The following is a 15191-nucleotide window of genomic DNA, read 5'->3' on the forward strand; positions in this document are numbered from 1 at the left end:
ATTTCCCTGTTATTTGGATTGCAGAGCCTCCAAGTGTCCCTATTTTGCAGGGATGTCCCTGATTTAGAGAAGCCATCCCAATTTCTCATTTGATCCCGGAATGTCCCACTTTTCCTTAGGATGTCCCTATTTTCATTGGAGAAATGTTGGGGGTATGGAGTTAGGCAACCCCCAAACTGTCTGAAAGCAATCCTTTTAAAAGGAAGGGTGTTTTTTTTTTTTTTTAAGGTTTAATGTTTTATTATGGTTTTTATATATGATGGAAGCTGCCCAGAGTGGCTGGGGCAACCCAGTAAGATGTGTGGGGTATAAAAACTACATTGTGCAATATACTGATTATATGCTGTGAAATCCTATTCATAATTATTCAGAAGTTGGATTGTGATATATGTGTGGGTATTGTCATATGTGTGGGGGCCCTGTTTCCACCAAGCAATTCATGGCAATATAGTATTCCTGTTAAAGCACTGGATTGCCCCAGATTATTCTGATTTTCCACAGCGTTGCTTAAGCAATTTGACTCCAATTGAATATGACCTTGTGGGTTAAACTTCCTTACCTGGTGGAAATTGTGTATCTTTGAAAGATGCAGTGTAGTTCTTGACAGTTCTGAAGGGAAATGCATAAATACTTTTTTGAAAGCATTTCAAATGAAATGAACAGGAACTGAAAGGAACTGAAATTAAGGATAAAAATGTATAAAAATACCTCTACTCGTTCACACTGCACAATAGTACATAGCACTGGATAAAATTTTCTGCTATAAATGTCTCCTCTCAAATATACAAGAAAAAGCATGTCCTCTTAAATGAATATTCCTTCAGAACATGGGAAGGGGAATTGTGTCTTTATTGAGCTGTGATAAATATATTGCATGGCCACGTGGAGACCCCCCGACCCCAGGCGACACCTGGGTGGAGTAATGACTCATGACAACATGTTATGGGATTAAAATTGGCCACAATAAACTTTCAGATGTAGGGAGACCTTGACTTAGGCATTGGGCGTTTATTCCTCCTAGTCCCCAGCCGAGGATCTGGGGAACACCAGGGTTATGTAATCTGTGTGGGGTTAGGGCTGGCTCTGGAAGACGTATGTTTAAGCAGAGAGCCCCCCCCCCCCATTTCACTGCAACACAGGGGAGAGCACTGACAACCTTTCAGCGTATGGCCAGTGACTCCCCTCATCACAACCCCTTTAACGGGGAAGTCTGGGATTGCCGCCACGGGGGGGGTGTGATTCACCGCTCTCCCCCCCCCCCGCCATTTAGGGAAGATAGACTAAAGCATTCCACCTGAAACCGCCAAAGTTGTGACATTTTGCTGTGGGGAAGGCAAAACCTGCCAATGCAGGGAAATTCCTCCTCGGTCCTTCAACAGCAACCATTAATGACTGCAGCGGCGCCTGCATACTTGTAAAGAAGAGGTAACCTGCAATAAGAAGGCATAAACTGAGGGAGGGTCGGGCGGGAGAAGCTCTGGGAGCTGACGGAGGGCTCCCAGGTAAGTTCCACCCTCTATTGTGAGTGCAGGGCGGTCTCAATCCTACCTGGCCCATTCCCCTGGCAACGTCTCCCCAGCTGGGATTGGTTAATTCTTTCAGGTTAGGCAGGAACCTCCAGGTATCCAGCCTGGGGAGGCAAAGGTTGGCTGCATTGTGGAGAATCGCGTAGGCTTGGGGAGAGGCTGCGCATGACCACACAAACAGTGCCCCCCATTTCATGTGGAGAGTAGCCATTTCCATTACAATGTTATTTTCATCCAAATTGATTTAATGGCTTTATTATTATTTGCTGAGTCCAGATGCTCATCATGGCATTACAGACTTGGGGAAAATTGCAAGTTTTGTTGTCAGAGAAATGAATAGGAGTAAAACGGAGAGAAATAAAAAAAAAATTGTGTCCATATTTTGACTTTTTGAAATATGGCAACCCTACCTTACTCCTATATCCATATGATAGAGCTACAGAACTACAATCATTTGCATGCTTGTGTAGGACTTAACCACATCAAATAAATTAACCCAGGGGCTTCTAACTGACCATGTATAGGATTTTAGGGTCTATACTAAAAATTACTGACCTGTTTCAAAATGTGTACTAAGCCCAAACTCTAAATATTTTTCCAGATCCCTGGTGGATATGAGGCCATAGCAGCTCATGCTGGATTGCAACTCTCTCTCAGTGTGCCTGCATAGCCCCTAACTTGACATTGTATATATACCCAGCATCAGCCAGATAAGTTGTAGCAGTTTTAGGACAGTGATTCCACAACTCTGGACAACAACACAGGCTACTAATTATTGTTTCTTCTCTATTTAGTAACATAGAACATTGGATATTCTGAAAGAAGCAGCTAGAAATACTTTCTGTGGTCTGAACTGTACTTTTATTTTATTCCATATAACTGTAACCATTTTACTGTTGTTGTAGTTGTTATTGTTTCTCTTCTCTTTGTTATAATTCTTTTGTTGCATTCAGATGCTCATTTTACTAGAAAACAATCAAACAACCATCACAGAATTTATTCTCTTGGGATTTGGGAATCTTCATGGTCTACAAATCCTTCTATTTGTGACATTCTTGGCTATCTACCTGATTACAGTCTCTGGCAACATCCTCATATTGATTACTGTATCACTCAGCCGAGGCCTTCACACACCCATGTATTTCTTCCTGTTAAATTTCTCTTTCCTGGAGATATGGTATACAACCTCAGTTGTCCCAAAGATGCTGAAGACTCTTCTTAAAGTACGTGAAGCCATCTCCTTCTCTGGTTGCATTACCCAGTTTTATTTCTTTGGCTCCATGGCAGTCGTTGAATGCTATCTCTTAGCAGTGATGTCTTATGATCGGTACTTAGCCATCTGCAATCCACTTCGCTACACAACCATCATGAACATCAAAGTCTGCTTTCAGATGGCAGCTGGTTCCTGGATAAGTGGATTCCTGACTCCCATAGTGACTATCGTGCTAACTTTCCGATTGCCATTCTGTGCCTCCAATGAAATTGACCATTTCTTCTGTGATTTAAGCCCTATTATAAAGCTCTCCTGTGCTGACTCTCATATAGCAGAGATGACCACATTCATTTTAGCATCCATGGTGACAATGGTCCCCTTTCTTCTCACTTTGGCTTCATATGCCAAAATTATTTTGACTGTTTTGAGAATTCCATCTGCCAAAGGGAAGCAGAAAGCTTTTTCCACATGTTCCTCTCACCTCATTGTGGTGACACTGTTCTATGTCACTTTAGGTACTGTTTATGCAGCCCCATCAGCAAAACAGTCACCCATTCTCAATAAACTCTTCTCTTTGTTGTACACTGTCATCACACCCATGTTCAACCCCATGATCTATAGTCTGAGAAACAAAGATGTCAAAGAAGCCCTGTGGAAACTCATCTATAAAGAACCTTATTGTCCATGCATGGCCACCACTGTGGAACCAGAGGCAGCATATAAGGGAACCCCAATAGAAGTGGCAATAGACCAGTGATCCTTACTTCTAATAAGTGAGGTACTGTTTGCTTTGAAGGGACAATTTACTCATTCATCCCAATCGTTTAATTTTAGAAAGATTTAGTATTAATTTCTATTGTGTTTCTGCATATGCAATTACTTGGGTCTATAAATCAGGGATTCCAAGCCATGTGGCTGCCAAATCTCCTTCCCACACCCATACCCCAAATGCCAGGGCTATATGGAGGCAGAATAGATGTAAAACACTTTAATCAGAATTGGAATTAAGGGTATCATCATTTTTTTTCTTTAATTGCTCTTTCTATTCAGAGCCAGTATGGTGTAGTGGTTAAGAGTGGTGGACTTGTAATCTGGTAAACTGGGTTCACTTCCCCGCTCATCCACATGCAGCTGTTGGGTGACCTTGGGCTAGTCACACTTCTTTGAAGTTTCTCAACCTCACTCACTTCACAGTGTTTGTTGTGGGTGAGGAAGGGAAAGGAGATTGTTAGCCACTTTGGGACTCCTTAAGGGAAGTGAAAGGTGGGATATCAAGTCCAAACTCCTCCTTGTCCTCCTCCTCCTCCTCTTCTCTGTTCTACATTCTACTGTGCCTCATTTTCAATTGAACTAGAATGTCTAACACTGACATAATATATGCAGTTTGCCATAACATACAGTCCGTTTAGCCAAATTGCTTCCCCCACTAATCTCTCAAGGTTACACTCAGATATAAAATGTTTTGATGCATTTTGATGTTATTAAAAGTATGTTTCCATCAATATTTTTTCTTTGTTTGGTCTTACATTGATATGAAAATCATATATATATATAAATTAGGGCTGCCTTATGACCAGATTTACCCGGACATTATTGGGATTTCAAAGGTGGAATTGATATCTGGGGAGGATTTTCTGAAAGGATGCACCTTGTCAAGTCAATGATACAAACGTGTTTTATTAGCGTTTTTGTAAGGGGGGGGGGGAAGCTCAACAATTTTATTATGTTGATTAGAGAGAGCTGGTGTTTTAGTAGCATCCAATGTAGAAGAAAAATCAACACTAAATTAATATAAAATGAAGAGGCAGTTTATAATTAGCATAACCTGGTTCACCAAACTATAGAAACAAATATTTAATTCTTCAGTCAGTTCTTCGTATTAGCTGTTCCCTTTTGTTCAATTCAGGCTTCAACAAAATAATGTAGCATTTGGGAGAAAAGATGCAGACCAACAATCCCGTACTGGAGGCTAAGATAGAAAAGATCTCCACAGCTACCATGTATTTCCCCTTGGTGCTCAAGTAGGTTGGAACAAAGGATAACCACACACTGCAAAACACTAACATGCTGAAAGTGATAAACTTGGCTTCATTGAACGTGTCGGGTAACTTCCTGGCAAGGAAGGCCAAAGTGAAGCTGGCAATGGCCAGGAAGCCAATATAGCCAAGGACACAATAAAACATAATCACAGTCCCCTCGTTACATCCAAGTATTATTTCTTCAGCCATTGAGTGTACATCAGCCTCTGGGAATGGGGGAGAGATTGCCAGCCACACAATGCAAATGCCTCCTTGTATAAGGGAGCAAGAAAGTACAATGAAATTGGCCAGCCTCTTTCCCACCCATTTCCTCATTCTGGATCCTGGCTTGGTGGCCATGAAAGCCAGAACCACAGTGAGGGTTTTTGCCAGCACACAAGAAACAGCCACTGAGAAGACAATGCCAAAAGCAGTTTGTCGGAGGAGACACGTCACCATCTGAGGCTGTCCAATGAATAGCAGTGCAGAAAGGAAGCAGAGCAGGAGGGAGAGGAGGAGAGTGTAAGTGAGCTGCCGGTTGTTGGCTTTGACAATGGGAGTGTTGTGGTTCTTCATAAATGTGAAGAGGACTAGAATGGTGACCAAAGAACCGGAAAGAGCAGAAAAGGCTAAACTGAGCCCCACAGGTTCTTGAAAAGCCAAAAAGCTTATTTCCTTGGGAATACAGAAATTATGGTTTTTATTTGGGTAAGTTTGGTCTGAACATGTAGCACAGTCACTCGTATCTGAAAAGGAAAATATTTGGCATAATCTCACAAACATGCCGTTAATCTCAAGAGCAGCCAATTTTACAATTTAAATTGGAGAAGAATAAATTATTCATCCTGTAAAATGTAGTGTGACTCCAGTAATTAAGGCTGAGTCTTTCTAAAGTGGAAAGTTTCAAATTCTTCCCAGCTTTAAGGTTTTAAGCAGCCATTTTTTTTAACTGGAAAACCAAGTAAACAGAAATGATACCACAGAGCCCTGCTATGCATGTTTGCTTATTGCACTAGTAATCTGTATTTCAGTGCTTCTACCAAGGCTGTTATACACATGCAATTCAAATTAGCTGACAAAAGCAATTGAAATACAACATATGGCTGGAAGGAAGTATATCTTGTTATAAAGTTAAAAGACCCCTGACAGTTAAGTCCATTCACGAACGACTCTGGGGTTGTGGCGCACAACTTGCTTTACTGTCTGAGGGAGCTGACATTTTTCCACAGGCAGTTTTTTTTGGGGGGTCATGTGGCCAGCATGACTAAGCCATTTCTGGTGAAACCAGAGCAGTGCACAGAAACGCTGTTTACCCAGTGGTGGAGCTTCATGCTTCAGCACCGGGGGGCGGAGAGCAGGCGGGTGTGGGGTTGGCGCGTGTCCTGGGGATGTGGTGCCCAGCGTGGGAGGGAGGGCAGCTGTGATGGCACCCCACCAGGATCGTGCTGCCAGGGGCGTTGTGCTCCCCCCGCACTCCTCTTCCTCTGCCAGTGCATTTACCTTCCCACCAGAGCGGTACCTATTTATCTACTTGTACTTTGATGTGCTTTCAAACTGCGAGGTTGGCAAGAGCTGAGACCGAGCAACGGGAGTAAACCCCGTCATGGGGATTCGAACCGCCAACCTTCCGATCAGCAAGCCCTAGGCTCTGTGATTTATACCACAGCACCACCCACGTCCCTTATACCTGCATCCCTTAAATAATTCCTGCAATTTCAGCACATTAAGTTACAGCACAAATACAGTGGTACCTCTGGTTGCAGACAGGATCCATTCTGGAGCTCCGGTCAGATCCAGAGGTTTCCACAAACGGAGGGACCGCTTCTGCGCGTACACACACAGCAAAAAACTCAAAAATATACTTCCTGGTTTGCTGCTTACATATCCCGAAGTTTATGTAAGCGGAGGAATACGTAAGCGGAGGTATGGCTGTACAATTTTACAGGTTAACAAAATTGCAAATGCATTTAGTACTGAATGCTAATGACATGGAAGTGGTAAAGAAACCTCCCTCTAAATTTTGCATCTACTGTTAAATCTTTTAAAAGGCCACATAAAAAAAATCTAAATTATTAGCTAACAATGTTTGGAAAATGGAATAAAGTGTTATCTGAATGCAGTCCTAATGTATACACACATCCTTATGCATTTTTAGCTTTGTTTCTCTGAATTTCAGGCAATTTTCCTCTTTCTATATGCGTAATTGCTTACCCTTCTGATCTGAAATTTTCCCTTCTGGACAGGGAATGCAGTCGTAGCAACAAAATGGCTTCCCTTCCTTCATTTTCTTGCTTGAACCAGGATTGCACTTCTTACTGCATACAGAAATAGGCCTTGCCTAATCCATGAATGAAAAAAGAGAATCTAGAGCTTGGAATCCTTGAGAACTTGTAGGTGGTCAACCGTAAATTGTTACCTTAATTTTAACTGAACTTTTGGTCACAATATAAAAGTGTTGATGCAGGTGCACCTTGTCTAGAATGCACTTATTTTAAGCAGGTAACCTGTTGCCATTTTCTCAAATTGAAGCAGTTTGGAGAAGACGGAGAGAGTGCGTGTTGATTGTTCAAAGCTGCTTTCAGAAACAGAAGGGTGGTCATTAATGGTGGCTGCATTCCAGGAAAAAGCAATTTACTGCTCCCCTGCATCTAGCACAGGTTTCCCCAACCTTAACCCTCCAGATATTTTTGGCCTACAAGTCCCATAATCCCTAGCTAACAGAACCAGTGGTCAGGGATGATGGAAATTGTAGTCTCAAAACATCTGGACAGCCAAGGTTGAGTAAGCCTGATCTAGCACCTGAAACAATTATATAATGCTGCCTTATGATCTTGCCAATTCCACAATTAAGGACAGTGCTTATGGCCATTCTGTTCCATCTGAATAATATAACTCCCATTAATAGTCTCAACCTCAATTTTCAATCAATTTTCAGAAGAACAGCTTTTTAAAAAAGCAACATGCATTTATAATGGCATGGACTGTACTCTCGCTTTGTCACTGAGACTACCCAATATAGTGGGGCAGCTGGAATCAATATGTTAAAGAGTATTAATTGTTGTCTTGATAGAAGCAAGCGGGAAATAAAGATTTCCCCTTCAGAGGGTAGAAGACAACTATGAGGTAAGGCTAACTGGTTGGTTCACCACCCTCCCTCTTACTGCAAATACTTCCAACAGCTGTCAGGAATTACTGCATGCTTCAAATACTTAAAGGTGACATATAGTTTAGTCCTATGGACAAAATTTGAATTTTAACTATTTTGGGTGATATTCAGTGATGTAGTAATCTGAGCAGCCTCACTGAAATCAGTGTGTGTGTTTGGATTCCCATGTGCATGATGCCTGCAGCCCAGTGAGGGGGAAACCAGAAATAAGATGGTTAATGGGTTGAAATAGCCCAAAACATTATTGATTACAGATGTAGGTTTTGGCAAAGTGATTGGGAATGTAACTAGTATTAAGGAATATACCTCCTGGTTCATATGCAAGGTAGGATCAGTCCTAACCAGAAGTTGCCCACTGACATGCACCAGGTGTTAGGATCCTGCCAGGAGTGCCATTGGAAATGATGCTATGGCCCACGGGGGTCATTTAACCAGCCCATGGGTCTCCCCTGAACCAAGCCACCCACTCAGTGAGTCCCCACTCACTGCGCTAAACAAGCGCAGCACAGCTTGGTGACTCTCACTCAAGCACTTGCACAGGGATCTCCCTGGAGTGAACCGCCACAGGCAAGGTAAACCTTGCCGACCCCTGCTATGGCCCATCGGCCCCAATGTGGGCAGACAGACAATAATAACCCTTCCTGGGTGGGTGGTGAATCTGGTGGGAATCCAAGAAGTGGGACTGCAGGTGTGATTCTATTTTACAGGGCTGCAAGCCCACCTTCCTACAGGCACCTAATTGGCCTATTTCAATGGGCTAATGTCTATACAGCTAGGCGGAGGGAATGTGCATCCCACCCCCAGTTGCGCAGGAAGGGAAACATGGTCCCTGGGATCATGTTGTGCCCTTACCGGACAGCAAATGCTGCTTCTGCAGAGCCCCAAGTAAGCAGAGACTGACCTCAAGTAATGATAATCATTTTACATATATTCAATGTAAAGGATGCATATTTTTTGTTCCTCCAACAACTTCTCAATAAAAGAAATCTAAAGCACATCGCCTGTTTCGGAACTTCACTTTTAATTTCTTTAATCAACTCATGAATTCTTTGTAACATTCAAGCACATCATTGTCCAGTGAAACTGTGTTTACAATCAGGACTTAAAATACTGATAATTTGATTGTACCTGATTAAACCACTTGTGCCATGTTATAGCATCCTCATGGATGGTGAACATCTTCCCCGAAGATGTCTGGGGATCCATTCTCCCAACTTTAACTTTACGAAAGGATTGGTTTTGCGAAGCAATCCAATTAATAACATCAAGCCCAGCTTCCAACTCCCCCTTCTGGTTGAAGGAAACTGTGTCTCCCACACTATTATTAAATGACACTCCTCTGAGGAAATGATGAAACTAGATTTTGAAAAGAGAGAAAAGAGAGGTATACATCAGCCTTACAAATAAAGACAATGTTAACTGCATCTCAAAAGGACCAGAACCATCACAGAGATAGTTTACTGCACTATTTTGACACCAATTTATGGCACATGGTCTCAAGGGAAATCTGGCCACATTACCTGCCACAGCTGATAAACCTGAGATGTCAGCTTCATATTGTTTTCCAGTAATCTTGAATTGAGTCTGGATGAGAACATGGCCTGGACAGCATGTGCCATGGCATAAACAGCATTGTATATACAGTAGCTATGGCCCGTCATGCTCATTTCAAAAAAAGGTGTAGGAAGCATTTCCAGGTTCTCCTCTCCAGTGCAAATATTCTGATCCATAACATCTGTGACTGTACTAGGGAAGACACAAGCAAAGGCTTGTTGCCAGAAGTCCTTGATGAAAAAATCACCATCTGTGTTGGAGGGACTTATGTGTTCAAGAAATTTGTGAAATTCTGGTAGAGCATTAGAGTGAATTGTGAAAGACAGAGCCCCATGGATTATTTGTGTATCCCAAGTCTTTTGAAAAACTGCAGAAGTCAGCTCCATCTGGGCTGTCATTATCCACACTTTACGTCTTGCAACCTCTCCTATCTCTTCTTCTTCTGATAAATATGGAAACCATCTAAGAAATATCATTGAGTATGATTCTCCATAGAGGACCATCACATTGGCTTTGCTACCCATTATTTTATCACATATTTTGGCACACTCCTGTATCATGTCTTTTAGTTCAGTGATGAAAGATACTTTGGGGATTCTTTCTATGAAGGCAAAACAGATACCACTAGAGGAAAACATTGGAACCACTGTTTGCACAAATTGTTCTCCATTCTCAAGTTCCATCGTAAGGAGCCCAATCCATATCCACTTGAAATGCAGAAGTAAGGACAGAATCCCTTCATACTGAAGGGCTTCCTGGGGGACCATTTGGTAGAAGGAGAGGCCTGGAGTTTTATCATGCATGATGGGAGCAGGACCATATGTAAGCTAAAGGGAGGAGGGTGCAGAAAAGGAACAGAATGAATAGGAATGCTTTAATGGATATATCTAGTGAGTTTTTCTGCAACATTTAAAAATGTAGAGAAGCACAATAAACAAAACTGCAAAACTATGAGAACTACCTTATCCCACCTGTCCCTATGTGACCACTATAATATATGTTCTGCGTTTGTAAGAAGATTGGTTAGTTTGGCAATGCCTTCACTTTGAAACTCCCTGCCTGTTTTCGATCAAGCAGTCGGCTTCACTGTGGTCTTTTTAATTGCTGCTAAAAACATTTTTGTTTAAATATGCCCTCTCAGTTGCTTAGAAAGCTGAGGAAGATTTAAATTGTTGCAGTATTCTAACCTTTATATGTTTTAAGGTTTGGTTGTGATTTTTTTTTCTTTTTTCTTCTTCTCTTAACTGCTTTTGAGGTTTCATTTGCATTCAAGAGGTTTTAAGTAATAATAAGTAAACAAATTGTCATGGCTTATGGAGTTGGGTCCCTATGCTTCAATTAATGAATGGAAATATTTATTAAGACTTGTGTTCTCTTTCAGTTATAATGGACGCTCTCAAATGGAATTGAGAGAGCTGGAGCTGGAGCACTGTATATATGACTATTGATAAAGGAGATGAATGACCTTTGCTTCCCTGGTGTCATTTGTACATTCTTGCCCAAAAGATTTGTGGCTGATTTCATATATTTCTCAATAATTGTCTTCTATGAAGATTAACAAAGGTGCAACTCTGTTAAATCACATTGTTCTCTGCTCTGAGTTAATGCATCTAACCACCTTTTTGTGAGTGCCAGGCTACATTCAAGCTGATCCTCAATTTTCTATAAGCTCAGATGATGAAAAAACTAGAGGAATGAAAAAGTATGTTGTTTTGTTTTTCTTAATTGTATTAATAAATTCAGGATTTTTTCTTTAAGGTTATGCTTTATTCACAATACCAGTTTACATATTCTAGCATCTAAACCATAAAGTGAAACATGGTGGACAATACGAACATTAAGAGAAAACCTCCTTAAACCCATAGTGCGCAACACAGAGACTGTTATACCTGAGGAATTTTGTAGATATCCAAGACTGTTGCTGCATAAAGAGAGGTTAGCGGATCAAGTCCCCCAATGACACCTATCAAATCATTCTGAGTGTCACATTTGTAGTTGGGGACGAATCTGTCTGGACTGGACGTAAGGAGCAGTGTGGCATGATAAGTCCCCCTTAGCTGTCAAAGATGTGGAAGCCCAAGGTTGTATTGGATAAGATCTGAGGGTTGCCATTGATCTCCTTTACTGCAAATGCCAAGGCCAGGATGTGCTGATAATTCTTAGGCACCATGCTAGAATAAGAATTGCAATCTGCATCAGAAAGATATCTTACATTGTGTAAAATTAGAATTACAGCATTTTAACCAATATAATAGTAATAATAATAATAATAATAATAATAATAATAATAATAATAATAGTAATAATAATATTAATGTTGAAACCAGCAATCCTGTTTTTTTTTATTGGCCAAAATCTGAAATTTTGTATCTTGCTTTTCTAAAATAGAAACACCATCCCTGTTTTGGCCAAAGGAAAATTCAACATACTGCTTGACATCTTTCCCAGAAGTGAGAATGGATTCAGGTCTCATACTCAATTTTGGCCAAAGGACTGCTCATCAAAAATATGTGACTTGAAAAAATAAAATGTATAATATAAATGTCATATTTAACTTTAAACCTGTGATTCTAACATTCACTTAATGTATAACAATAGGTTGTATTCATGACAGTAATCTTATGTAGGACATGCATTTTAAAAGGCAATACTCTTTTCGCATAAGAGATGCTTAAAGGAAAATAACAAGGTTTTGTTTTTGGTAGCCAACCATTCTGAGCCATTAATTAGCATTTCACCTAATAATGGAAGTATTAGTGGTCAATAACCAAAACAATAAATTATCTAGTGCAGGGGGAGAGGATGGAGAGGATGTGAATATGAGATCAATCAGTACCATTATCAGGAATATATGAAGGTAAAAAAGAAGAAGATGATGATGATTTAGGAATTAGGATTTAATTTCATTTACAGAATAAGGTAGACAGTGGTTTTTAAAATTAAGAGATATGCAGTTAGAATATTCAGGCTTATATGCCAATTAAATCAATTAATCATTATTATAGTCCTCCTTATTTTATTGTTATGGGGAACAGGAAGTTTTAACCCATTCAGTATACAATTAATTTCATTGTTATTATTTTTCTATGATCACAATAATTAAACTTAGCATTTTGCATGTTGCCCTTGCAACAAAAGAAAACAATACTCAACAACAAATTGACCAAAGGAAAGGCAAAACTATTTGATTTTTTCCCCTAATGTGAAGTCCATTCATTTAATACATTTGGTGATCTATGCAACATCCTCATCTGTTTTCCTAAGAATGTGGAACACTGGCAGATGAGGTCTCTGTTCTCATTCATTCAGACAATGGATTCATCTGATTTATATATCCTCAAAATTTTCTCAACTGTTTCTCCTTCTACAGCTGGGCATTTGGGAAATTACCTGTTTTAATGTTTCTATTCTCTTTTTGAAAATAACAGAAGATACAGAAGAAAACATCAGTAAGGCACAGCTGCCAGATTTGAGTTCTGGGGCTGACTAAACAAAGGGACAAAGGAAGAAGTCCTTACACCAGCTCTTCGGGCAATACCTGTGGGGGATCTTCAGCGAAGGCTAAGGCATTAGAGATTATGTAGCTGTGAGAAGCTATGCCACCAAGGATGAGGTCTCCTGACTGGTGATACTTGTGAAGTGGAGGGTGTGGATCATGAACATGACACTTCACAATGTGAGCCTTGCATGTTGTGTGAGGTGGCAGTACAAGAAGCACCACCAGAAATATCAGCATCCTGAGTGCAAGGAAAAATCCCCACTCAAGGGATATTACACTATGTCCACTGTCAACTCCCTTATTAGAGTATCTATAGTTTCAAAGGCAAATATAAATGCTCATTCAGTCTTTAAAGAAGTCTGAACCCTGAATAATATATATTGTCAATCTCTAGGAGGAGCTCTAAACTCTAATTGGTATATTTACTAAATACCATGTTTCAAATTCTTTCCTACGCAAATTCCACAGGGAGTTTGATAGGCAGCAGAATTAATTATTGCCATTTTTGCAATGACAGGGTTTCACTGTGGAATAGCAGAAGGGAGCTAGTTTGTCACATTTGAACAAATTTCCCCCTAATTATTCTGGTATCAGAATAAGAGCAAATCATCAGATGTACAATACCATGGTCTAGAAATTGAAAACACGTGCACATGTATTAGGGGGACCACACTGAAGTTTCATACAGAACTTTATTAGCTCATTCTGGAAAATATCAAACACCCTCTCATAGATTAGAAATGTGGGCAAACCATTGGTAGGAGAAATTATCAGTCGGTGTGTATGTGTGCAGGGTGGTTTTGCTTACTTTTAACAAAGACATGCCTCTTCTCTAATGCACATCTCAATTTTCAGAATCTTGAAACCAAAAAAAGTATTTACTGCTGAATGTAAATGTGCCACTTAATTTAATTAACAATCTCAGAAAATTAGAATATTAAAAGAAATCATTAAATGAATATTAAATGAAATGAATCTATTTCATATATTAGTTTCACCTTTTGCTCATGAATCTGTTTTCCATAGTATCAGATCCAATGTAATAGAGTGCTCTGTGTCAGGTGCTGAATTTCAGTAATTCAACTTAAATTACTGAAATTCAGCACCTGACACAGAGCACTCTATTACACTGGATCTGATACTATGGAAAACAGATTCATGAGCAAAAAACAAACAAATATGGACATACTGAAATGTAAAAGACCAGGTTCATCCCCATAATAAATTTGTTTTTCTAGTACCGGTACTTCTAACCATGTATACTCACATGTTTGCAAACCTCTGCACTCTGGAGGGTCCCTTCCAACTCCACAATTCTGTGATTCTATGTCAGTATCCCAAAGAATGGAGTGAGAATTACTTCCTGATAAAGGGTTAGCATTGCAGCCCTGACTTTAGTGTTTTTGGGACGAGGAACAATGTTTATTAGAGAGAGCTGACTTTTTAGTAGCATCCATTGTAGAAGAAAAATCAACCCTAAATTATTATGAAATGAAGAGTTAATTTATAATAAACATGACTCTGGTTCACTAATTAAAGAAATTCAATTAGTTCTTCGTATTAGCTGTTCCCTTTTGTTCAATTCAGGCTTCAACAAAATAATGTAGCATTTGGGGGAAAAGATGCAGACCAACAATCCAGCACTGGAGGCTAAGATAGAAAAGATCTCCACAGCTACCATGTATTTCCCCTTGGTGCTCAAGTAGGTTGGAACAAAGGATAACCACACACTGCAAAACACTAACATGCTGAAAGTGATAAATTTGGCTTCATTGAATGTGTCGGGTAACTTCCTGGCAAGGAAGGCCAAAGTGAAGCTGGCAATGGCTAGGAAGCCAATATAGCCAAGGACACAGTAAAACATTGTCACAGACCCCTCATTACATCTGAGTATAATTTGTCCAGCCACTGAATCTATATCAGCCTCTGGCAATGGGGGAGAGATTGCCAGCCACACAATGCAAATGCTTCCTTGTTTAAGGGAGCAAGAAAGTACAATGGAATTGGCCAGCCTCTTTCCCACCCATTTCCTCATTCTGGATCCTGGTTTGGTGGCCATGAAAGCCAGAACCACAGTGAGGGTTTTTGCCAGCACACAAGAAACAGCCACTGAGAAGATGATGCCAAAAGCAGTTTGACGGAGGAGACATGACACCTTCTGAGGCTGTCCAATGAATAGCAGTGCAGAAAGGAAGCAGAGCAGTAGGGAGAGGAG

The 15191-nt window shown here is 40.4% G+C and overlaps 1 protein-coding gene across 1 annotated transcript; it reads left to right on the plus strand.

Moving 5' to 3' along the window:
* Nucleotides 1-2506: 2506 nt before the first annotated feature.
* Nucleotides 2507-3496, plus strand: LOC310830823 (olfactory receptor 10A5-like; the record flags this gene model as incomplete). The annotated part of the gene is made up of 1 exon (XM_083710658.1): nucleotides 2507-3496. Exon 1 carries the CDS (start codon nucleotides 2663-2665, stop codon nucleotides 3494-3496), a length of 834 nt encoding a protein of 277 aa, XP_083566784.1. The 5' UTR covers nucleotides 2507-2662.
* Nucleotides 3497-15191: the final 11695 nt, after the last annotated feature.

This window comes from Podarcis gaigeae, assembly GCF_964106915.1.
Source record: "Podarcis gaigeae genome assembly, chromosome: 13".
NCBI lineage: Eukaryota > Metazoa > Chordata > Lepidosauria > Squamata > Lacertidae > Podarcis > Podarcis gaigeae.